Source organism: Pezoporus wallicus, unplaced genomic scaffold (assembly GCF_028554395.1).
Source record: "Pezoporus wallicus isolate ANWC-B61680 ecotype Strahan unplaced genomic scaffold, APGP_CSIRO_Pwel_v1 contig_6899, whole genome shotgun sequence".
Classification (NCBI taxonomy): domain Eukaryota; kingdom Metazoa; phylum Chordata; class Aves; order Psittaciformes; family Psittacidae; genus Pezoporus; species Pezoporus wallicus.
The window spans coordinates 2,693,356-2,718,992 of NW_026638613.1; the positions used below are offsets into that span (position 1 = coordinate 2,693,356).

Here is a 25,637-nt window from a genome sequence, read left to right on the forward strand (position 1 = left end):
TAGGCTTCATTCATTATTTACTATCCGTCTGACTCTGGTACTTTGCCTTTGCAGTCTGGTTCATAGATGGGATTCAGGGAAGGGGGTACACAATACTTTGAGCCCCTTTGGGATGAGCTGGCATTTAGCAGAATAAGCACCCAGAAAAATTAGTCAAATGCCAGAGGCTAACAACAGTACAGGAGCACTTCATCCAGTGCAAGCACTCTGCTTGGTCCTGTTAAAGGCACACGCTTGTACTCTCTTGTTAGAGAGTACAAGCTGGTGTCTACAGTACCACCATATAGAAACTCAGGGTTGTGATGGTCCTGTATGAACAGCAGTTCCAGTCCATAGTTCCCACCCATAAGTAAAACAGCTAGCTGTCCTGTACCTGTGTCATGAAAACTTGGTGTTTGATTGATTTTTAATTAGTACTAAGCAGACACGTTATGCAAACTGGGATCTGATTGTTTCTTCTCTGCCCTTACAAAGCTCCTAACAGTGTCTTGAGGCACCAAGATTTATTGCCTTAATAAAACAAATTTAGCTAGCAGAGGCAGGAGCATCTGGAGCCTGCCTTTGCAATGAGGCCAAGGGGTTCTGCAAAGCCTCAGGATCTGAAAAGTGTTTAAAAAAGCCCCTACAGAGTTTCTGAAGGTGCTGTCTGCAGCTATGGATGGAGGGTTACACACCTCTTTTCTTTTACCTAGGGAAAGGAGAGGAGTCATACCCTGACCTGCTTGCTCTGGTCATTGCTGTCATTGTCACCATCATTGTAGCCATAGGGGTGAAGAACTCCGTGGGGCTGAACAACGTGCTCAACGTCATTAACCTGGCAGTCTGGATCTTCATCATGATTGCTGGTCTCTTCTATATTAAAAGTGACAACTGGGCTGAAGGGCAATTCCTGCCATTTGGATGGCCGGGGGTAAGTCCTGGGCACAGGGAGGGACACACAGCACCTCAGCAGAGGCACACTTTGTGGTGGTGTATACCACTCAGCTTTCCTCATGGCATGCACACCCTACTGCCATTGCAGTCCCCAAATCTCAATCCTGCTAAACTCACCTGTGTGCTGGCCAAGGACCTCCAACTTCCAGCACTGTAGGCTCGGATCCTGGCCTCCTCACTCCACCAGACCCATAGAGTTCGGCAATGCTTTACCCATATCTCTTAGAAAAAAAAAACAACAAATTGTCCCAAAACGTCCTCCTCAAGAGCCAAACTCCACATGAAGGTGTACCCCAGGAAATGCCACTAATTGCCTGGCAGTGGAGCAAAATGCAGTGGCCATCCAAGACAGAGTGCTCAGGAGGAGCTGGCTCAGCCTCTGCTGAGGGGGAGATACTTGTGTTGGCTGTTTTTCAACAACAATGTTCTCAAGCATTTGTTTTGAGCACTTCATAACGCCACCTGGCAGTACTTATTTTATGGATGTTCCCCTAAAGCTTACTGAGAATTTGGACATATTTGGCTTTTTTAGATTGCTTGCACTGGTTTTTATCCAAAGATGAACAGAGACTGAAAATATCACAGCTGGCCTAAACCCAAGATAATTTCTCAGATTTACACTGCTCGACTCCATCAGGGTTTTGTGCAGAAAAACAAGCAAGAAAGTAAAATAAACCAAGAGTCTTGATTATTGAAAGGGTCCCAAGCTGTCTTACAGTCCCTGCACCTCCCTTTAGTAAATCAATACCTCCCTGCCAGAGAACAACAGTGAGAAGAGCACTGAGGCCCATTCAAGAGCAGGGATTATATTTACCTTTGCATTGTGCTTGGCTTTTTATGCCATACAATAGGAATGAAAAAGAGAAAATGGAAAACAGCTGGTTTGCTCCAATCAAACTCACCAAATATCTCCTGGCAAAAAAATCACAGATATAAATAAATACATATCCAAACCACATCAAAACTAACAGGGTCTTCCCACCATTTTCAGCTGGCTGTTTGTCTATTTGTTTGTAAAAGTAAATCCACCAAAGCACAAGCGTGAGATCCCCAGGAACATAGGGGATACTTTAAAAAGGTAGTCTCCTGAAAGAGGTGTTACTGTGTGCTCCACCACTAGACAGCTGAGGTGACAGCAATGTGAAGAACATGTGATACCCAGCTAACTAGCTAGACATATGCAAAGGGTCACTCACAGCCACACAGTCTTTATCCTACTCCAGCATTGCTTTCTTATCAATGTCCTTGCTACTATTGTATATTTTTAAAAATCATATTAAAAAAAATAACCAAACAGTACAAATAATTCCCCATTCATGTGCTCCAATGTGTGCTCCTAACCTGTCTGCAGCTTCCAAGCAAAACAAAGGCTGTTTGGAAAATGGAGTACATCTGACTGTTGCTGCTCTCTTCTGCTTCCTCTGCTAGCAGACCTTGCTGCCACATGAGACATCTTGCTAAGCATGTAAACATGCTGTAAATCCCTAATAATATAAAGGGATTCGAGGTGGAGGATTGTGAAAGCAAACCTGAAATTGGTTAATTGTCTCCTCTGTCACTGCCAGGATCTCCCAGCAGATTTGGGCACTGCATGGACTCAGGTTTGTGGTGCACCACGAGTGAGCTGCAGACGCCCCCAGTGGCTCAGGCCACATGTTGGAATCTTTTCCCTAGGCCAGATCACTATGCTATGGGTGTTCCCAGGGTCAGTCCCCTGATGGGAATGCCCAGCAATATGTGTGCACCCCTTGATCTGCCCCACTCACCCTGTAGCTCCAAGGAGGCAGAACGGGGCTCCTTCATTTCTGCTTGGTTCCCTCTCCCTGGCTGTGTGCCAGCCCCCCTCCCTGGCACTCAGATGCTTGATCCCCCACGCAGGTGCTCAAAGGGGCTGCGACCTGTTTCTATGCCTTCATCGGCTTTGACATCATTGCTACCACGGGAGAAGAAGCAAAGAACCCCAACACCTCCATCCCTTACGCCATCACGGCATCACTCGTCATGTGCTTGACAGCATATGTGTCAGTAAGTACTAGTTGTACATATGTAAATGTACATGAATATGTATTTATGCATGTATATTCTTTAAAAAATTATATATATAGTGCATCCCTTCTGGGCATCTGCGCTGCTGCCCTCCCCATGAGCCAGGGCGCCGGTCTGACCCTCAGACAAGGGCCCTTTCTGTGGTGGGAACTGAGACATCAGCTGTGTTTCCGTGTGTCTGCATCATCCTGCCGAGGCTCACCTCGGCCACAGCCCAGTTTGTTCTCAGGCTCCCGACACCCTGCCGAGATCCCTCTGCTGGCTGCAGGGAGATGGTGGCAGCCAGCTTTGTCCTCACCCCTCATCCTGATCCACAGCTATTTTTGCTTCCGTAAGTGCAGCAAAACAGGAGCAGCAGCCCTGCAGCAACTTTCTGCACGTTTTGGGGGAAAGCAGCACTGCCTCCGATGGAGATATGGGAGAGGGTTCACGTGAGTGGGAGGGTGGGCAGGGATATCCATGCCAGAGATACCCAGCTGCTCTGCATCCCTGTAAGTGCATGCCTGTACTCAGGGATTTTCCTTGTAAAAAGCAAAATTGAGTCACAAAGGAGAAAAAACACTGTTCTGATCATTTCAATTAAACTCACCCACTGCCCCTCCTGCAGCATGGTGCCCTCCCTTCAAAACCAATTTCTTTGGCTCGAATAGGATCAGAGTGTAGCCCCAAGCAACGATGTCTTGGGTTTTCACATGACCCATGAGGAGTACATGACTCGGGCAGTGCTGTCCCTGCACAGGAACATGGCCAGTGCAGGTGTAACTAACCTCTCCCAGTCCCACCAGCCTCCTGCATCACCACAGCAGCAAGGTTCAAGGTGTCACCTTGTGGTGGCAGTCTGAGGCCCCACAGTTCCTGGATTAACCACCCAGGAGTGGTAATAGCAAAGTGTTTATAGGCCTTGCCTCCAGCATTTTACATCCCCTCCTCAGAGGACATAGGGATGCAGTCCCTGTTAGACTGGGAATTTTTGGCTTTCCACCCTTGAGAAGCAGCCCCTGCACACTGCTGCTGATACCTGTGTCCTGCTACTCTTGTCTTCTCCCCAGGTGAGCATCATCCTCACACTGATGGTGCCCTATGATGCCATCGACACAGAGTCCCCACTGATGGAAATGTTCGTGGCTCACGGCTTCAATGCTGCCAAGTTCATTGTTGCCATCGGGTCTGTGGCTGGCCTGACTGTCAGCTTGCTGGGATCCCTCTTCCCAATGCCGAGAGTCATTTATGCCATGGCTGGTGATGGACTGCTCTTCAGGTCAGTCATGCTCATGCTGGCATTCATTTTTGCCCCCTTGGAACCCCAAGGAGTGGTTTTATGGGGAGGGGGTCTCTCCTGTGCCCTAACAAGCCAGTGGCATCACTGCAGGGAGCAGTGGTCATGCACAGACTCAGTGCCTGCAGAATGGGGCACACACCAAAGCAAAATCATGGTGTGTAGGGGGTGGAATTAGGAGTGATCTATGCAAAAGTTTCTCATTTGGTGCTGGTACCTAGAGGCTCAGCTTATGCGAGGATGAGAGCTCAGTTCAAGAGTTACTTGCAAAGAAGAGCAGCTAATATGCATAAAATCTTGGCACTTACTCGCAAGTGTCCAAATGCCCATTTCATTGCTGGTTAGACCTAGATGTAACTCCAGATCCAGCCTCAACAATATTTCCAGTCCCCAGCTGTCTGGAGTCTAAGCTTCAAGAAGCAGCGAGAGCTGCAGGGACCACAGCTCTGAGCCTGGCCTCAGGTAAGGGTAATTGAAACAGGGAACCACTGTGATCTGCAGTTTTAACCTTATGCAACTGTTTCGCACTCCAGATTTTTGTCCCACGTCAGTTCTTACACGGAAACCCCTGTAGTGGCTTGTATCGTCTCCGGATTCCTCGCAGCATTGCTCTCCTTGCTGGTTAGCCTGCGGGACCTGATAGAAATGATGTCCATCGGCACGCTGCTTGCCTACACGCTGGTCTCTGTCTGTGTCCTGCTCCTCCGATACCAGCCCGAGAGTGACATTGATGGCTTTGTCAAATTCCTCTCCGAGGAGCACACCAAGAAGAAGGAGGGCATCCTGGCAGACTGTGAGAAGGAGGCTTGCTCCCCGGGCAGTGAAGGAGAAGAGTTCGCTGGCCCACCAACCAACACATGTGGAGCCAAAAATCTTCCATCACTGGGGGACAATGAGATGCTAATCGGGAAATCCGATAAATCCACCTACAGTGTGAATCACCCCAATTACGGCACAGTAGACATGACCACAGGGATAGAGGCAGATGAGTCTGAGAACATCTACCTCATCAAGCTGAAGAAGTTAATTGGCCCTCGCTACTACACGATGCGGATCCACCTCGGACTGCCAGGGAAAATGGACCGCCCCACAGTGGCCACTGGCCACACGGTCACCACCTGCGTGCTCCTGCTCTTCGTCCTCATGTTCATCTTCTGCTCCTTCATCATTTTTGGGGCAGACTACATCTACGAGCAGAGCTGGTGGGCTGTCCTCCTCGTCGTGCTGATGATCCTGCTCATCATTGTGCTGGTGTTTGTGATCCTGCAGCAGCCAGAAAACCCCAAGAAGCTGCCCTACATGGCACCTTGCCTGCCCTTTGTCCCTGCCTTTGCTATGCTGGTGAATATCTATCTCATGCTGAAGCTCTCCACAGTCACGTGGATCCGATTTGCCGTATGGTGTTTTGTGGGTGAGTCCCAGGTTCATTTGTTTTATTCTTCTATCTAACGCTCTTTTGAAAGGGTGTTAAGAATAACTTGCCTAATCAGAGTGCTTAGGCAATTCTTCTTCACCTGGGACATACCCAGTCCTTTTCATTTGTACCTTGTCATCCTGAAGTTCTTAGAAACCTCAGTTAATCAAGTCCCTGAACCACAGCTCAATAGAAAATTACACCTCCAGAAAATGTCAGCTTGATGGCAGTAAACTGCTCCATGCAAAGGTGACTGTTTTGATGAGTCTTTTGATGCAAAGTAGGTGGGTTCTGCAGATTGCCTCAGAGGCAGGGTTCCTACAGAAATCTGCCTGCTTTCTTGCTATTTCACCCACTTGAGCTCTTCAGCAGCCCACACCAACATCTCAGCACTGCTTTTCCAAAGCCCAGAGCTGCACAACCCCAACAGCCCTGGAGAATCACAGCCAAGGGATCTGTGGATTGTATCCCCTTTTCTTGGTCTAAGTCCTTAACTCTGTGGGAGGGGGATCTCAGGACTTGCAGGCTCTGTTGTAGACTTTTTTGCTAAATTTAGTCTTCCTGGAACATGGCCACAGCTTGGCATGTTGTTCTGGGTTCATAATTTCCCTTGCTTTACATTGTAACCCACTTACTCCACAAACCCAAGAGAAAAAGACCAGCTCTCATTGCTCCTCCTGAAGGCTCCCAAGCCTGTACTATAGAGAACTGAAGCAACAAGACAGTACCAAGCCAAGGGGCTCTTTACAGAGAAATGATAACCCCAGAGGTAAACATATGTATTTCAGCAGCCCACAGGGGCAACAGTTGCAGACAACAGACCCAGCTGCCAGCAATGGCAGTGAGTCAATTAAGCCACACCATTAATGTGTAATGGACTCCACCAGTCCCATCCGTGACTTCTTGCCTGCTGAGGAGGTACATCCCATTTGCCTTTATGGCAGAGATGTGCAGTCCTGCCACACAGACTCTGGATTTAACCTCAGAAGCAGTTCCCCATGGCCAGTCCTAACCTGTGGAGAAGTCTGGGTTTCTGCATGCACATATCTGGTGTAGGTTAAACCCAGGTGCACTGGAAATTAGATCTCCAGCTACATTTGCTTCCAGCAAAAGCATTGATGCAGAAAGGTGAGATCAGGTGGGAGAAGACAAAATGAAATTACTGAGGGGAAGAGGACAGTGTTTCAGAGCTGGTTTAATACCAAATACACCCATCCTGACAGCCCCAGGGCACACATGGCTGTGAGCACCAGCAGGAGAGAGATTGAGAGCATGAGAAAACTCCAAGAAGAAAAAGATAGCCAGGAGGATAGCAGGTGGAGATGTGGGTTGCTGGGACTTGGGAGCCTCCACACATCTGCTGGGAGCTGTGGTCCTCCCGAGGCTGCAGATGGCATGATAGCATGGCCAGCAGCAATCCCAGCTGATGTTTAAAACATACAGCTCTCAGGTCACAGCTGGCAGCCTCAAAACACACTCTCAGCAGCTTCAAAGAGCAGACATCAACTACAGCATACACTAGGCTTTAAAAACAGAGGTATATTTACTTACACTTAATTGTCAGCTGGACCCAGCCCAGTGTAGGTGGAAGAGGCCGGTGGTGAGCTGGGCTGCATCCCCAGTCCACACCTGATGTGGGTTTTGGGGGTCAGGTGCCATTCTAGGGCATGGTGTTTTATCAAAGCAGCTGGTGTCCAACCCTCTCCCTTTCACCCGCTACAGGTCTGCTCATATACTTTGGCTATGGGATGTGGAACAGCACATTAGAGATCAGCGCTCGGGAGGAGGCCCTCCACCAGAGCACCTATCAGCGCTATGATGTGGATGTCGATCCCTTCTCTGTGGATGATGGCTTCTCCTATGCCACTGAGAGTGAGGGCTTCCCAGACTGGGGTCCCTCCGAGGACAAGGGCTTCTCATACCAGCAAATGGCAGGAGCAAAGGAAAGCCATCGGACGAGTGGCAGGTCGAAAAGCAAAGGCAGGCACAAACAGCCGTCAGAGGCTCTTATTGCCAACGATGAGTTGGACTACTCGCCTGAGTAGCAGGGTGGACAGTGGGGTGCTGCACCGCCCAGCCAATGAGGAAGGGTCCCCATGGTTCCCCCATCCTGTCCTACCATCCCCGGGTCCTCCACCACCCCCCTTGCTCACCTCTGGTCCCTGGGACATGCTCTGTGATTGCCATTGGCCCTGAACCAACACACCTGTGGCCTGTCCTGGCTCCTTTGGTCAGGTCTCACTCTGGTGAGTGCCAGCTGCTCCTCTGGCACTGGCTGATCTTCCAGCAGCAGCCACGCCATGGAGGCAGTGAAGTGGGAGATGTGCCAAACTGGGTGGATGTTGAGAGGTGGACACACGAGGGGACAAGTCCCTGGGGAATGTCCACCCAGTGGCTGCAGCAGTGGGGTGCTTCTCTTACATTTTTGGCACTTTCTTAGCACATGTGTTTTTTCTTTGAACCACCTAGAAGTAATAGCTGAGCCAGTGGGACAGCTGGGTAGGTAGGTGCAGAATGGAGATGGACAAACGCATTTCAAGGGAGCTGCTCAGAGATGGATCCAGGGATGCTGGTCCTACATCACACAGTGTTTCCATAGCCTGTTCTCTGCAAAGGCACTCAGTGCACACCGCAGTGTCATTCCTGAATCCAAGTACCCCAGACACTGTCATTCGAAATTGGTCCACGTTTCAATCAAACCCTGAAGTCACAGCACAGCCAAACATCCCAAATCTGTGGCTGGGAGCCTGGTCCCATTTCTGGTCACAGTGATGGCTGTGACCCACTCTTGGCTCAATCCACCTTGTGTGAATGGCCAGAGAGGGCCAGATGCCAATTCTCCAAGCATCACCAGGCTGAGGCTGGGTGCTGTTTCCACCATATTGTGTCTTTTACAGAAATGACTGTGCCGTAATTCCCCGAGCACATTTTAGCGCTCGCTCTGGCCCCAATGCTTCAGGGATGCACCTGTGCCCCTGCAAAGTAGCAGTGTCCATGGGTCAGGCACACCTTGGCAGGGTGGGCCACATATGGCAAGCAGAGGGTACTTGGCTGCTGAAATCCCTGCTGCTGTCTCCACCTTGTACCATTTTCTCTGTTTCTGACCCTGGCTTGGTGGATTCTGTATGAAAAAAAACACTGAAACACTGCGCATTCTATAAGTGTCTGTATTTCAATTTGTAACCAAACAGAGCTGGTGGCTCATGGTGCAGAGGTAGTCAGCACGTAGATGTTTCTCAAACCCCCCAGTATGGCTCAAAGATGGCCATGATTCCCAGAAGTGCCATCAGGTTCTCTGCCACCAGTGTCCCCACAGCACCATCGATGGTGATGGTGCTTGGTTGCAGGCACCACAACTGCACTGCTGAGTCAGCAATTGCAGCGGAGGAACACCTTTTTGAATAAATAAAAACTACATAAGCACCCCATCAGACAGCGACACCCACCCTCTACCCAGCTGATGAAAGCTGCAGCCAGATCCATCCTTGGGACGCCCCTGGAACAGCCCAGACCAATCCCCAGTAGCAGGGGCTGCCCCTAGTGTCCTAGGGGACAATTTAACATTGATGGGGCATGGGGTAGGATTTTCAACATGTGATGCTGAGAGCCATTAACTCTTTGGTTCACTGAATGAGGTTCAGCCCCCGAAAACACAGCGCAGAGCCTGCCTAGCACCCTCTGTGGGCAAGCGGGTTGCTGGGTGCAGAGGGTGCCTGGACCCATGCCCATCCACATCACTCCTGGGGCTCAGGGGCTCAATGGAGAGGCACTTCCTGTGACTGAGGAAGTTTCCCTGCAGCTTCTGTTCCAAATGGTAACAAACTACGGTCCTTTTCCCAGCAAAGAGCATCCAATTCTGCAGATCTTAACCCAGAGTGCCCCAGAAAACCAAGGGAAGTTTGACCTCTGTGAGGGCTTCAGAATGAGAGCAAGGATTTGGCAAAAGGACTCATAAGCTTCGCTCTGGCACCTCCTTCCATTGCCCGCCCCTGCCAGACTTCTACAGTCAGAAATCATGAGTGTGTTCCACCGAAAATCTGCTTGCAGTGTGCGCACCACTCACGGACCAGCTTGGGAAACCTTTCCAGCAGTGCTGAGCACCTCTTGCAAAGGTCACCTCTCACTTGTGCTTAACTGCTCTTGTCCTCAATGCCTTAGAAGTACCCAAGAGAGATGGCACCTCACAGGTCTGGCTTTACCTTTTCAGGGAGAAAGATTGATGCTATTTTCCTACCAGCTCTTATACTATACTGTATCCAAGGTAGTTGTCTTTGTCCTGCTTCCACATGGTATTTAGGCATCTGCTGAACCACAAACTTGTGCCCAAGTACCCTGTTGAATCAAAGTCTGTTATTCCTTTTGCAGCCTGCCTTAATCTCTTGCTACAGAGCAGTTACCAGTACCAGTGTCTGTTGTCATGTCCTCTCTGGTTACTCTGTATAATTTGATGAGGGCTTGATCCCTTGCTCTTTGGTGTCTCTAAGAACCTCTCCGTTGGATCCATGTATTGAGTGAAGCCCTTCAGCTACTCCTGTTCCCATTCACGCATCCCCCTTCCACTTCCCAGGGAAGTGCCGGGGCAGGATATCTGCGCCTTGTTCCCAGGACTGCTGGAAAACAGTGTTTGATGCCATGGCACTGTCTGGCACTCTCTGATGTGGGTGGGCTGCCATCAGTCCTTACCGTGTCAGGGGTGAGAGCTGTATCCTCTTCCCGAGCCCACCACATCCCACCTAACAGAGGTGCATAAGGAGAAGACAGCAGAGCCGCAGGCTGGGTCTGGCCTGTGCTTGCTGGCAGCTGAGCAGCCAGTGCCCAGGGAGGCCGGTTTGTAGCGGGGTTCCTGCAGCCTGCTCTGGGCGGCAGCGCTTGAGAGACGTGTGGGTTCAGCCTCCATCTGGGAGCTCATGTGCTTTCCCCTGTAGCAGGCATTAGGGTCTTCAATGGGGACAAGCAAGAGCTGCAAAGTCCAACACTTTCAGGCATTTCCATCACCTCTGGGCACCACTGGCACCAGGAGCGGTTTTGGACACTGGGAGAGGTGCAAGTGCGTGTTTTGGTGTAACCCCATAATCTAGCCTTCCACATGGGTGCCCTCAGAGAGGTTCCCACACCTTTGACCCACCAGGAGGACACAGGCAGAGTGGTACCGTGCTGCATGAGAGGCACACAGCCCCTCTGCGCCTGACCGTCCTCCACAGGGCATACACCAGGGAGGGCAATGCATGATACTGATGGAGCATAAATACCTCAACTCTTCCAGACCGACTCTATAAGATCTCATCCCTCCACAAATCCACTCCGCACAGTTACGACCGCTCAGTGCAAGTTCCAGCACACCGGCATCCTCCACGTGGCAGAGAAATCACGCACTGAATGACATGGGATGTTGTAAATCCAGCTTGTAAATGATCTCCACTTTGTCTGTTCAGTCTTTCTGATGTATATCTTGCTTTTTTTGCGGGTGGTACTTTCTGGTGTAACAATTCTCTGCAGTTCTGGTATGAAATTGGTGTGTTTGTTAAAAACAGTTTGTTCTATTAAATTTTTTTTGTGGTTTCCAAAAGCCCATTGGTGCATTGTACAATGGGATATTGTAGTGTGTCATGAGAAAGGAAAAAAATATGCAGATATGTCATGGAGTGAGTTTTCTTTTCAAATGATTGTGTTGTTGGCAGTTATACATATTATATATATATATTGTCAAGATACTATGAAAAAAAAGTCTAAATTTACCAAAATCTGTATATTTTAATAAATGCATAAAGCTTTATTGTGTGCCTTTACATCTAAAAATCAAAGAGGAAGAAAGGGATTTTTAAAGGAAGCCAGAGACAAATGTGTCTTATTATCAGTTTCCATAATAATGTAAATCTTTTAAATTAAAAACTAAACAAGGAAATAGTAAGAAAAAAATTCCCATATAAGTCCTGTGAAGACAGTCAGTACCTGGAGATTTGATATTTTTTCAGTGCTAAACTGAAGCAAGAGATGAACAAATCTCGCCTTAAGTGCTTCAGAATTTCCTCTATAGAAGATCCATTTCAGTGGCTGACTTTGATATATACTTACACTGTTGTGAAAAAAATGGTTATGAGTTTATACAATAAAAAGACAAGAGCAAACCCCTCAAGCTGATGACCACAGGTTGGCTGTTGCAGTGCAAAGCCCTGGGCAGTGCCAATGTCTTCCCTTCTGCTCACAGTGCTGCTGGCACCTGCCTTTCCCCAGGATAACTGCAGTGTCACAGCACTATCACCCCCCTGCACAGGCACTGGGGCTGCAGAGAGGCAGACATCACTCGTGGGCCCATGGCCACCTTTCCCCTTCAGGGAGCTCAGAGCCACCAGTAACCCCATATGGGCTCCCTCCTGTTATTTGGGGAATGGGAAGGCTGCCAGGCACACTCCCTGTGATGGAGAGAGGTCCTAATGGAGCTGGGGAGGGCTCCACTGAGACATCAGGGACCATCACCTCCATGCCAGGGTGACCACCACAGCTCGCATCCACCACCCGCAGCAAGAGATTTATATTTGACTCCATTTTGAGGCTTTGGGTCAGCAAACAAGCACCAAAAGCCTTTAAGAGCCAGCAGCGCCTCAGCCAACCCAGCCCAGGAGAACCCCACAGGAGAGCAGGGTGTGTGGGGGGGTGGTGCAGAGCAGGTATTTAGCTTTGATCATCTAAAACCTAGAAAAGTTTAATATTCTTTGTGCTTCCTCCAAACACTTCCCCTCTGTGGTGCCAGCACTAATATCCTGTCCTGTTCTTGGCTCCATCTCCTCACACCCTACAGCTGCAGATGTCTGCTTCCCCCACGGCTGTTCCAGGGTTGTTTCACTTTGGTTTTTTTTCTTATCTTCCCTGAAATATGGCTTCTTTCTTCCTCTGAGCAGCTTGCCCAGGGTCTTTTAAATGCTGGATAAGGGATTGGCTGCCAATAACTGTGACCACAGGCAGAGCAAGCACCATTCCCTGCCGAGGGCCCCCAGACCCATGTACCTGAAGGTATAAACGGGTAATAAATATGTATAAACATATAAATGCTGCCTAGTGCAGTTCATCCCCCGTCAGGCCATGCCTTGCTGCCTGGGTCCCACCAGTGGCACCAACACCTTGCCGAAAAGAGATCCTCAGGCACGGGTTTTCCTGTGCTTTTCTCTCCCAGTTTGCTCAGGGCTGTTTGCAGGCAGTGCTTCAGCAGCTTTCTGCTCTGAGGTCTCCCATGCTGCCGTCGGTCCCGGGGTTAACAGCCAGAGCTGCTCCCCAGCCGGAGCTGCAACAGCAGCACAATCCACAATCCCCAGGCAGCCTGCACAAGCTGGCACGTCTGTGCGCCACCCCTTCGCCCGTGGCACCCCCACATCAATGGCAGCACTTACAGCGTCCCTCCAGCGCATACAACAACTGCCTGTGCCCTGCCTGTGATGTAATGGGCACAAGTGTCCTGCCACCGGCCCCGCGCCACTGCCCGCCTTGGGTACATTGTATAGGACAGCAGCAATGCAAAGTTCACACAACAGAGACGCGTTCAAGACTGCTCGGTATTAAAGGCAGATGCTAGGGCTGCTGCCCACCCCTTGTCCGTGCAGGCAAAGGGCCATTGAGGAGCACAGCCATCCTCCTTTTGACTCCTTTTAAATGCTCCTGCCTCAGCTTCCCACATGGAGAAGGAGAGATGTGGGAGCTATGGTATCCTTGCCCAGGGATGTGTTGCTCAGTTTGGATTCTCCAACTGAAGCAGACCTTCCACCAAGGCTTGACTAGCAGCCTTGTTTTCAAATTCTTCTCCATCACTCCAAACAATTTGGTAGATCTTTTCCTCTGCTCGCTCAATCCCCTCTCCTTCTACACCCATCCCCCTTGTCCTCACCTGAAGAGCAGCTATTCCTCTTTTCCTTCTCCTGAAGCCTGGTGTACACAATTTATTTGAACTGAGTTAACATCTCCTGCAACAGATGGGATTTTGTATCAATGTAATTAAATTGCTACATCCTCTGATAAAGGCAGGGTTAGATCTTGACCTTACACAGTTTTAATCCGAACGATGACAGTGGATCAGACTCTTATTTTTGTTGAAAGCACTCCTGGCAATATGATTTCTGTCCAGCATGCCCAAGCAGGGCTGGGGGTACGTCTCCACCACCCGAGTGGGTTTCTAGGTCTCCCCAGTATGAAGAGTACTGCAAGTCAGTACCACTGCTGTAAGCTGCTACTGGGAACATTGAAAGAATGAATGGGTAAGGCAGTGGTCAGTACCATGCAGGAAGAGTAATCATATTTTAAATACTTAACAGCAAAAAAAGAACAAACCAAAAGGCCAACTTAATTCCACAGCAAAGCAGAATCTGTCACCGGAGCTGCTATTAAATACATACATATACATATATATATACACACATATATATATGTGTGTATATATATATTCAAAATCATTGGGAAACCCCTGCCATGGAAAAGCTAACTATGGAACCACACAGGAAGGAAGGAAAAAAAGAAGCCAGTGATTGCACATACTCTGTTATTTATTGTACAGTGTTTCACTGAAAGTACAAAGGCATCATCAGTATTCACCAGAATTGTATTGTAACAGGTACATTACAATGTGTGTTAAAATGTGCTACTTTAATGGTGCAAGACAGAACACAAATTTAGAGGAAGAAATCAAAAAGAACGTAAAAATACATTTTTAGTAACTGATCTGTACAAAGGAAAAAAAGGAAAAACCAAACCAGAGTACGGGGATTAGAGCCCCCAGAGTCATTTAAAACTATATAGAAAGGCACTGTTATCTACTATGTAATTAGGACCATTGGGCTCTGTTTCCTTCATACTGATGACCGTGGGGGTTGGAGGAAAAACTGTTACTAAAATGATCAAACTCATACAAAAGTATTTACAGAGAAAGGCAGAAAAATCCCCCTACTCTTGTTGCAAAAGAGAAACATTTTCGCGGTTGGAGTGTACAGCCTTCCTCCCTCTCACCCAAACCGTGCCAAAGCAGTGACCTTGAACAGGGGAAACCAAATACTGACATGGTGGGAGAAACTCCCAGAGTCCTTCTAACAATGGGAAAGTGTCTCTCTCATTTCTGTTTTATTGCTTTAAACTCTCCTTTTATCAGGGAAGCTGGAAAATAAAATAAAAGCCCTAACACCCCCAGACAACCCCAAACCATCCGAGTCTTCCTGGCTGCAAAAAGATGGGGCAGGAGGTTAGGACAAAATGGGGAGGACCAAGAGGTAGGGCTGGCTGCAGATTTCTTTCTAGAGAAGGGGGGAACAGATGGGGAGAATAATGCTTCAAACTACCAGACATTTGTGCTGCTTTTCTAAATCTTCCCCTGGGAGCCTGACAGCGGCATGTGTCAGTAGAAGCAGACCCAGGGCACACCAACCCATAAGCCAAAGCATCCGACAGCAGCCGTGGGACGTCCCCAGGATGCTTACACGTGTGCGCTCTTTGCATGGGTAGGGGAGCTGGATCCCGAGGCATAGTAGAAGCGGTTTTCACCAAACGTCTGGGCATCTCCCGAGCAGCAGACGATGACGCAGCCACCAAAGAGGCAGAGAGCAGAGCCAATCCAGCCCGTGTACAGGGAGTAGCCGAAGCTCATAATGGTGGTCTCACGGTGGGCACACACGGGAAACCAGATCGTCGCAACAACACCACACATGGCTGGGGAGAGAGGGAAAGGAAAGGTAATGCCATGAAGTAACCCCACCATGGGGACATAAAGCATGCCAACAGGTAAGGAAGGCTCTGCAGGACAGGGGACGGAGTGGAAGCCTATCCCTCCTCCCTTCTAGTCTCATGGTGGGACTCAGGAGCATCAGCATCAGGAGTTGGTCAATGAGACCCCTGAGCAGGAGGCAAGGTAGGAATCTGGTCAGAGAGGGGATAGATCAAGTGAGAACAGTCATCTCTCTCACACACCAACAAACAAGAAGTGAAAACAACTGCTGCTTGACACAAGCTGATATATTTATTACAAGGGAAACAGATTTGTTCCCTAAAAATATCTTTAAAGGGAAGAATGAAAGTCGTCCCTGAAAACGATGCTCTGAAGAGCTGCAGAATTAGGAATAGATCAGATACGAAGCAAGATCACAAAAGCCATATGCATCAGGGAGTAAAATCTGTGGCTCAGAGTCAACTGGTTTAAATCACTGTTTCTGCATGAACTCACATACTATGTCATCAGCCCATGTCAATCAGCATCACTGCAGTTGCTCTACTGGATGGTTGCATAAACATCAACAAAATATCCCAAAACTTAGCTAGGCAGAGCAGGGTTTATAAAATACAAGTAGAAGATGGGCAGGGACAAAATAAAAATCAAGCATTGTTGGGTGTTTTGTATGGAGAAAGAAATGTCTTACGACTCTGGAAAGCAGACTCCACTTCCCTATGGAAAATTTCTCTATACCAAGTAATTGGGATAAACCCAGCAATGCTATCCAGAACCCTACTGAACTGAATAGAAGTGGGACTTGAAGGGAAAATGGTGTACTACCTGCAGTCAACAGCAGGTCGAAAGGTGACTGCAGACTTCAAATACTGCTTGAAATTCCACAGTTTTTTTCCATGAAAAGCAGGAAGGCTGCCACAGTGGTGCTGTGAGGACTGTTAGGCAGGTGACACGTGAAAGAGAAACCCTTAGGACAGTAAAAGCAGGTTCAAATTCAGCACTTTGCAGGCAGCCAGGCTAGGAACAGCAGTATTTCAGCGCGTGGCACACACACAGTTTGCTCCAAGCAGAGAGAAAACACATGCCCTGCTTTGTGGTACACAAGGTCACACTCGCTACCCTCATCACGGGTCCTACCTCCATCCTGCAAAGTCCCCACATGTACTGAGGGCAACAGGCGTTGATGGTGTTAATCACCTCACAGAAGCAGGTCCTAAAACAATACTCCTTTATGGCCTGTACATCCGAGAAGAATTAATCTGTCAATATTTACTTGCCTCTAGGACAAGCTGCGCAGGACTCCATCCTTGTGGCTATCAGAGAATCAGAGCAAAACAATAACAGGACTGTGGCAGTGTTACAGATTTCCACCGACCACATTAAAAGGTATCTGGAAGCAGTGTCAAAAAGTTAAGGTTGCAAGAGAGGAAAAAAAAGGGATGAGATTAAAACTAAAAATTGTTTAGTTAAAGCAGAGAACAAACCAGAGCTCCTGGCAGGTACAGCAGAAAACCCATCCCCAATAGCTGCAGTTATTGTGAGAGAAAATATTTTCCTATGGAAAAGAGAAGAACATTTGAAGGATGCTAATAAAGCCAGTAATAATTTGGGACCTCCTCAAAGTAAGGGCCCCGCAGCTTTGGAAGTCATTGCTGGAGAAGGCAGGGAGGAGACAACAGCATTTCCCCTGCGTGTGGATCAGTTCTGCAAACTGTTCATGAGCATCAAACAATTTAAACAAAAAATGTATCAGTTGGGAAGCCACAAAGCATTCTTATGGGCTCCGGGAAAAGAGCTTCTTTGTTGCCCAGAAAAACACAATCATCTTTTCTTTTTCTGTCAGCAATAAATACATATATATTAATATTTACATCCACAGACTATAAGAGCCTTATCTATCCAGACTCTCCCCCACAACACAGGATCAAAGAAAACACACTGGAGTGCAAGGAGCTCTCAGGTATACTAACACAATGGCATCTCTTATGCCTGTGGCTCAGCTACATGTAAAACCACTTTATTTTAATGCTGACAACACTAGAAAGCTGTGAAACACAAGCAGAGGACTTTGCATGGGTTAGTTTGACCTCTGTCTTCGGAGGCTACCAGCTGCCGTCAGTCACCAGTGACCCCACTGCTCAGCAAGAGGAATGCCCTGAAACAGGACCAGATTTCATTGCTTTGCATAGATTAGATTGGGCTGTAAATTGTCCGAGAAGATGTGAAAAGGACAGTCTGCAATTGCAATAGTTCTTGGTGAACTCAAATTTTGGTCTAGCTGTATCAGTGAGGAAGGCTGAAAAAAGGTTGATTCACCAGGAAACACAAAGGGATTAGAAAAGGCATTTTAGGGCAAGTTTCAAGTTCTAAAATAGCTGCCTACATGGAAAAGGTGTTAGAGTAGAAATTATTACCCCTTCTCTTTTGTGCTAATGCCGAGACACCCTTTGCCTTTCTCTAACTAAGAATGTCATCAGGTAGTAGAGCTCCTGTAGTCAATATAGTCTAGCAGAAGAGTAAGAGAAGGTCTGCAAACAGAAGGAATATTTTCTATTAGACAGAGAAGGTTAGCTGGAAAACCAGGCATGGTTTGGGGCACACACATACTGTAAAGCTTGCCTACTTTATGCAGCTAGAGTAGGCAATCCTGTAAAAGCCACTGCTTCTACCTGCAAAAGTAATTTCAGGTTAACCTTGCTCCGTCAGATCACTGTGAATCCACAGGGATACATCTCAGGCTTCCAGCATTTCTAAGTCCTTTTGACCACAGACTTGCAGTAGCTCAATCCATTGATCTGAAACTCTGAATGTTCTACATTATAGGCATATTTGAATCAGAAGGAAGCACACACAAAAGCACAGAAAGTGCTTGGGGAGGTGGGGGAGATAGAGCAGGATTACTCCAACTCAGCGGACAGTGAGGCCCTGCCAAATTCCTTAACAGTAAGTAAAAGGCTTTCTGCAGAAGAATACTTTTCTTTCACAGCTACATTTAATTATTCTGAGTTGCTGACTCAAAGTCACACTGATTTCTCTTTCAAAGCATTTGGTTGAAATAACAGATATCCATGACATTTTTCCTTATGTTCAAGACATTTTTTTTTATCTTTATGGTTTTATAAGGAAATCTCATGCAGTGTCCAGAAAACCTTATAAATATCCTTTATTTAGTTTACGATAGCTAATATGGTTGCTTTGCAGCAGTTATTCCCAATAACTAACATATTTTTAATCTGTGTTTTCCAGTGTCTCGAGTCCTTCACCTCCATTAGGAAAGTGCCTGCTTGGTTACCAGCAAGGGGTCCTCCCAGATTAGTATCAACAACACAGGATGGGCCAGGGTTTTTCCATCAACACTAGTGTATGAAATGTTTTCATACCAGCTCAGAGCAAACCTCTGCTCATGCTTGTTTTCGGCAATAAATCAGTTCTCTCGGACAGATACGATCAAGCAAAGACACAAATACATCAGCAGGCAGGATAGGAGAGTCTGCACACAGGTTGCTCTCTGCAGCCTGCTGTTACCAGTGGACAGAAAAATCAATGGAATATCTGAGACCACTGTTTTCCTGGCAAGTTTTCAACTTTTTTTTCCTTTTCCCTTTTTTCTTTTTTTTTTTTTCCTCCATGCTGTGTTTTAACCCCTGTTTTCCTTTTTAATACATTTCAATGATAAACCACCACCCCTCCCCTAAGCAATCAGTTAAGTTGGCCACAGGGCCAGCTCCCCTGATCACATCTCCTCTCCCCATTTCTGCTGTGTTAGTTAGTGTTTTGGGGTTTGTTTTCATTTAAGTAGAACTCTGAGAGCTGGTCTCCACTGAGAGGAAAAGCCTGGAGCTCATGCGGTTGGGAAAAACCATGAACGAGAGTTCAGTGGCCAGAGGGTAAATAAGAGTAACCCAGGGCATATTACTTCAAGAATATAATGAATTTTAAGTCAGTATTATGTCTTTTGAAGCCTGATTCATGCTTGTTAGATGCTCTGGAATGGTAGCACCTCATTTTGCAAATAACAGATCATTAATCAGCTTAAATAATGTCAAAGTCCAAAGCTCTGCACATTATTCTTCAAAGGGGCTGTATTGATCAGCCTGGAAAAATCTGGGGGTTGTAAAAACAAATGTGGGTTGGTTTGGGGTTTTTAAGAAAAAAGGAAAATAAAACCAGAAAAAAAACCAAACCTACACACACACACACACACACAAGAACACCCTCCTCATCACCCCCCCCCCCCCCCCCCACCCAAAAAAAAAAAAAAAAAGCCCTTAAGAGCAAAAGGAGCTTATTTATTTTTCGTTTGTGGACTGACAGAAAATTACTACAACTGTGACTAAAACATCGTGACCGAGCTGCTGTTCCCAGCCCAGATCTCTCAGGACATCAGGAACATGAGCAAATCACTTCATATCTAGAATGATACCACTCACAGTGGTAAAAATCAGTAAGAAGTCCAAATCCAACCCAAAGAGCATTCATTTGCCAATGTCTCTGTAAGTACACACTTTCTTCCCTCACAGAATCTACCCAGTAGCAGAGCAGACTCCTCCAGCACCAAAATTTCAATCACAGACAGAAAAAAACTCCATTTTTTCTTTCACTTTGCCAAGCCCAGATATGTGACTTAAGGCTTTGGGACAGGGATAGTCACATTCCAACAGCTCTTTAACATGGCTGTTCATGATCAGGACGTCAGGCTCTATAAAGCTGCTTTTAGGACTTTTAGGACTTGGCAATGTTTGGCAATGTGCCCTTACACCTCACTGGCATTGAAAGGGCCCCTTGGTCTCAGCCCCTTAGATTTCGGATGTACTGACTCGTACTAACTGTTTCTCACCAAGATGCCAGACAAGGTACCGCTTGCAAGGAAGGAGCATCCAGAGGACAGCCCCTCTGAGCACGCAGCTATATCCAGTGCCCACTTGAAGAAAAATAAGGAGAAGAAGAAGAAGAAAGAAGATGGGCATGATGTCAGTGCTGGCCGCCAGAGACCAGCAGAGCCACACAAAGAGGCCACTTTCCCTCACCCCTCCTCCTCTGCCACACAGACGGGTAAAAACAAGGCACCGCAGCCTGTTGCTGAGATGACGAGGCTTCAAGAACATGCAGGTGTTGCGCTGGGACAATGAGCTCCACAGTCTGTGCTGCTCAAAACAAGCTCCTCCACAAGCATTATTGACGGGAAGAAATTCCCAGGGGAACTTGGAGGCCAAGAGCAAGGCTGGCCAGAGGGGGGTAGGGAGGCACAGGGGACATGTCATCCCTCTTCCCAGGTCCGTGCCACATCCTTGCTCCCTCCTCTGCTGTTTCCACTTTGACCTGGCTGCATCTGTGATGCCCGGGGAATTCAGAGTCTATCCGTTCCCTGCAAGCAGCTTGGAAGTTTAGACCCTTTCCGAATATAACATGGCTTCCACAGCAAACCAGCAAAACCAGTGTCTGTGGCCCTGCCTGGGGACTTCACAAGACAATACACAGTAAGGGTTCACAGCCTGCCCCTGTTTCACTCCCTGTCTTTGCCCTCCCACTCCTGTTCATGCCTTTGTTCACGCTACAGATTGCAGTGTTGCCGGAGATCTCCAGGATCAGCCTAGTCTTGACAGCCATCCTTTTAGGTGAACATGCTCAACCAGCTTGCACTGCACCCTCCTGGGGCAGAGAAGACCTCCAGCCCTCCACACGCAGAGGCACCTTACCCAAGAGGATGATGAGGATCCCTCCCAGCTGGGACCGCCGGTACTTTGCAGCTCCAGGCTCATGGCCCATCCGGATGCAGGGCAAGACTGTTATCAGCAAGAAGATAGCGGGAAGACCCAGGACAGAGGCAGCGATCATCAGCGCTCGACAGGCTTGGACATACCCTGTTGGCAAAGCAAGGAAAGAGGATATTGATTATTTGGCACAAGAGAAGGAGACCTCTGGAGAAAGGCTCCCATTTGATTAGCTCCCAAGACTTGCATAGAGTATGAGGAACAGGTTCAATCCTTTGTGTAAACATTAAGTCTTCCCTAGGCATAGGCAATGACACTGCAGTGCAGTGGGTAGTGCATGAACACAGGATGTGCAGGATCAAAATTTTCCAATGAACAAATAGCACTGCCTGAAAAACAGAAGCTCTCCCAGCAAGACACTGAGAAATCATGGAGCTGGAATATATATGAAGGGAAAGCAGGAGAAACAGCTAAGATGGAGATTTCCTGTATCTTTTCACGGAGAGGGCTCTGATTAAATAACAAGAATTTAGACTTCAAGAGCAGCTTGCTGTGAGCAGAGGAGGACCACAATCATCCAGAGAGCTGAATAGTTACAGTCTAATCACAGAAACAATCAGGTCCATGAGATACCACCAGTAGCTGCCCTGAGAAGTTGAGGACTGCTGACCTGGGAGGAGGAGGGACACTCGCCACGTGCCAGTGCTGCACCTCAGGAGTCCAGCCTGGCAGCGGGGTTTCAGAGGAGACAGGTGGCTCAAGCCAATCACTGGCCTAGCTCTTCCTTAGAGAGAAGAAACGACTGCACTTTGCAGAGCTGCTTGGGTTGCCATAACCAAGGGCCACTTTATTCCTCTGGGTCCCTACAGACATCACAGGATCCCCTGGCATTCCATCAGTTACTGCCTCTCTCCTGCCTGTGCCTGAGCAGCAATAGCAGCCTGTCACAAGGCAGCAAGGAGCTACAAGACCCAGGGGCTGTGACCATGATGCACAGGGTCATGATGTTTCTACCACTCGGTGAGGGTCTATGTATAATAATGTCTCATTTAAAATATGTTTTTTTATATAAATGTATATACAAAATTTTATCTATATAAAGAAAAGTTATATAGTATCTATAAACTATATATAAATAAACAAGAACAGGTCATTACTTGCGTTCAAAAGAAAAAGAGCAAGTGTCAGATTTGCTCCAGTGCCTGGTGAGCCTCCACCAACTCTCAGGACAGTCTCGGCAAAGAGAGTATGCTGTCTGTTTCAATTCTCACTAACAAAATGAAGCTGCCACATGCAAACATGGAGTTTTGTGGTGCCTCAAACAATACCGGTGAAGAGTGGCCTCAAGCAAGTCCCACTGACATGCAGGTAAGGCACCAGGAGTGAGGATTTTACTGTTCCTGGAAATATAGACTCTGCGTATATTGAATATTTGCTTGACTTTTGCAAGAGGAAACTTAACAAAAGAAGTTACCTCAGAAGTTCAGGGCAAAAAAAAAATGAGACCTCAAACGAAGGAGGTGGCTGTGCCCAGTATGGTTCCTGTGCAATCAACCCCCATTAGAAGAGAATACAAACATCCATTTTAAAAGCTTGACTTAGGCAGTGAAAGACTAAATACATTTCAGCTATCAGGCACACCAGGATAAATCTCCCTTTCATGGAAAGCTGTGGGTATCAAATAGGTTAGAAGCACAAGCATTTGTCTTGTGATTTTTTTCTGCTGGAGAGATTTGTTTCTGCTGCTGAAAGACCTGTTTACTTATTCATTAAATTTCATTCAACTGTTTCTTCAGGGCAAGCTTTTTCTCTTTCTTCTCTGCTGGATCATACTGAGCAACAGTAGCAACAAGGAAGGCAAACCTACTGAAATAAAAGTATACACACACACAGAAAGGGAGAACACGAGCTAGTCTGAGACATTCAATATTGCTAAGCACTCTATGACACAGAGTAGGCTCTCTAACAGAGAAAAATTCGGGACTAATCTTTCTAAGCTCTTGTGAAATTATTTTCACAGCAGTTTAAACAAATAAACAAAGAAACATTAAAGAAGACAACAAGGAACGGTTATTTCTACCCTGTCAGCTTTGGAAGAGGCATCTCTGACATGCTAGAGGAGGTACAATCTAAAACATATCAAAATGAAGAAGCACTGCAGAGTTAACTGATTGCAACAGGTGAGATCACTAACTAAACTTACAGGGACAAGACTTTGGCATGCTTAATTGGCTCAAAAGATGCGTTCATACTGATTAAACACCTTGCTTAATTTTTGCTTTGCAGTAAATTACATAGAAATTACTATATAATTAGAAAAGATCAAGAAAAGAGGAAGAGTTACATCTGTTTGCCATGTAAAAGTAATGTCTTGCTTTAGAACACGCGTGAAGCACAAGACCATCAAAGACTAATGACGATGTTCCAAAAGATTAAAAGCCATAGCAGCATTAATAATAGATGCTGAAAGATTCATTATACTCAAGATCAATTTAAGGAATAGAACCTTCACATTTTTAATAATCTAAAAGCAAAACCTGAAATACTCCATTATACCTCAATATACTATATATGTTTTGCAATGCAATCTATAGCTACAAGACGTGAAAAGGCAAGCACCTAAGAGCAACGATTAAACTTCAGCCGGACCTTAACAGCCACAGATAACTCATGATACGTGGTACAATTAAAACTAAGTATTAATTTAAGGCAATCATATTGAAAGCTATTTTTCACATTCCTTAGTGTATTTTATGAACCATCTCCTGAGCTGCTGAAGTTGAAGGAGCTTCGCCATCAATTCCTCCAGCAGTAGGACCTGCGCTGCTCAGAGCAAGACTTTGCTCCTCACCTCCGGGAGAGAAGGGGAGGTCAGGCACACGTACCTGGCAGTATGAGGATGTCCACAAGGGGCTTGCAGTGATAGAGACCTGTCGCCATGACACAGTCTGCCCACAGCCCCTTGGACCCCAGCTCATCCATTTTCCTGCAGGTGGTGATGGTGTAGCCGCAAGTCACCACCCAGTCATTGGTGGCTGTTGCCACAACCACCCCGATCCACCCTATGAAACTGCAGACAAATCCGGCCAGGTGCAGGCAGGTGGCCACCATGTCGATCCCTTGCTGGGGCAAGCTGGACAGCAGAGCACCTGCAGGGGTTCAGCAAAGCTGGCTGGCAAGTGTCCTGCTGTGGATCCGGTCTGCTAGGACTTGCTGCAAGCTGGAGGGATGGGGGTCTGGTAGGATGAGGTCTCTGATGTGCTGCAGGCACTCACTGCCTCTGCCCAGCTCTGTCCCTGGGAGGGGTTAGAGCTGCCTCCAACCCTATAACACATGGGAGGAGCGAGCAGGGAGCCCCAGCTTCTGCCAGTTAATCAAGAGAGTAAGAGGGGTGTGGAGAGGAGGAGATGCAGAATTACACCCACCCATGCTTGAAAAACAAACCAGGCTGCTTTATTCAAATGCAAACAGCCTGACTATTCAAAATACAGCATCGAGGGACTAAAAATAAAGCAGGATTTTTGAGTTGAAGACAAATGACCACACTGGTACCTCCTCATGGAAAAAATATAGGGCAAGAAATAGAGTGGACAAAGTTACTCAAAAGGTGGAATTGATAATCTCATCAAAGCCATCAGCATGGCTGCAGTAAAAGGATAAAATCAGTCTTGAGTCTTTCCTGATGTTTTCAGTAACTGCAAAAACATGAGACCCATCACTGTACTCTGCTTCTGCCTGGGGTTTTAGAAGTATTAATTAACACTCGTGGACTCTCAAATATGTGTTTAACAGCACCTATTTCCACTTCTAAATGCTAAAATTAGAATGAGATGCTGTTTACTTGGATTCATTATAGGTGTAAATTTTAGTCTACCTGACGGAACAGGGAACAGCTACTTCAAAATGTCAAAAGAGAAACTTCACAGCCCGCTCTGCATCAGGAGAAATAGGCAGGCAGGGTATTTTCCTATCTGTACTTTCACAGACATATATGTTAGTGTGTGCCAACACATCCCTAGTCACTGCTGTCCTCCAGCGCTTCTGACTCTGTGAAGGGAACCTCGGATCTATGCAGATGAAACATGCCTGGAGAGACCACTAGTGGAGAGCTGTCCCCACTGCACAGAGGAAGGGCAAAACCGGGCAAGAAAACGAGAGAACAATGAATTTGATTCATTCCTAGAGCTGCTGGTGAGAGAGAAATACCGGAAGCAACACACCAAGATATTGTTATTATTATTGGTTTTTACTCTACTCCAAGTGCTGGGAAAGAAAACTATCTTGCTCTTCATCCAACTGTATTTTATCCCACTCTTTAGCAAATAAAGTGAAAAACATCACCAGGATCATCCTGAGCTCCATCACATACTCCTTATATTCAAAATTCAAGGACATGAGGCCACAGTTTTGTTTTGTCAAAGCTTTACCTGAACGCTGGAGTTACAATACAAATAGCTGAAAATTACCTTTGGAGAATAGCTTTTGTAACAAATAGAAATTTATTTGTTACTTTTGTTTTATATTGTGGGCTACTCCTTACCTGGCCCATGGTATTTTTGTGAAGCC

At 47.0% G+C, this 25,637-nt stretch overlaps 2 protein-coding genes across 3 annotated transcripts in view; one reads left to right on the forward strand and one right to left on the reverse strand.

Moving 5' to 3' along the window:
* The window catches only part of SLC7A14 (solute carrier family 7 member 14), a 29,746-nt gene extending 21,931 nt beyond the window's left edge, over positions 1–7,815 (forward strand). Inside the window, exons 4-8 of one of the 2 annotated variants that reach the window (XM_057411548.1) lie at positions 689–910; positions 2,812–2,958; positions 4,029–4,237; positions 4,789–5,666; positions 7,392–7,815. In XM_057411548.1, coding sequence (XP_057267531.1) covers positions 689–910; positions 2,812–2,958; positions 4,029–4,237; positions 4,789–5,666; positions 7,392–7,714 — 1,779 coding nt within the window. In that variant the 3' untranslated portion in view covers positions 7,715–7,815. The remainder of the gene's footprint in view (positions 1–688; positions 911–2,811; positions 2,959–4,028; positions 4,238–4,788; positions 5,667–7,391) is intronic. The other variant, XM_057411547.1, reaches the window with a different exon arrangement.
* Positions 7,816–14,176: 6,361 nt separating this feature from the next.
* CLDN11 (claudin 11) lies at positions 14,177–24,259 on the reverse strand. The gene is made up of 3 exons (XM_057411569.1): positions 23,957–24,259; positions 21,057–21,221; positions 14,177–15,347 (listed from the first exon to the last, which is right to left on the reverse strand). Exons 1-3 carry the CDS (start codon positions 24,180–24,182, stop codon positions 15,115–15,117), a joined length of 624 nt encoding a protein of 207 aa, XP_057267552.1. The 5' UTR covers positions 24,183–24,259; the 3' UTR covers positions 14,177–15,114.
* Positions 24,260–25,637: the final 1,378 nt, after the last annotated feature.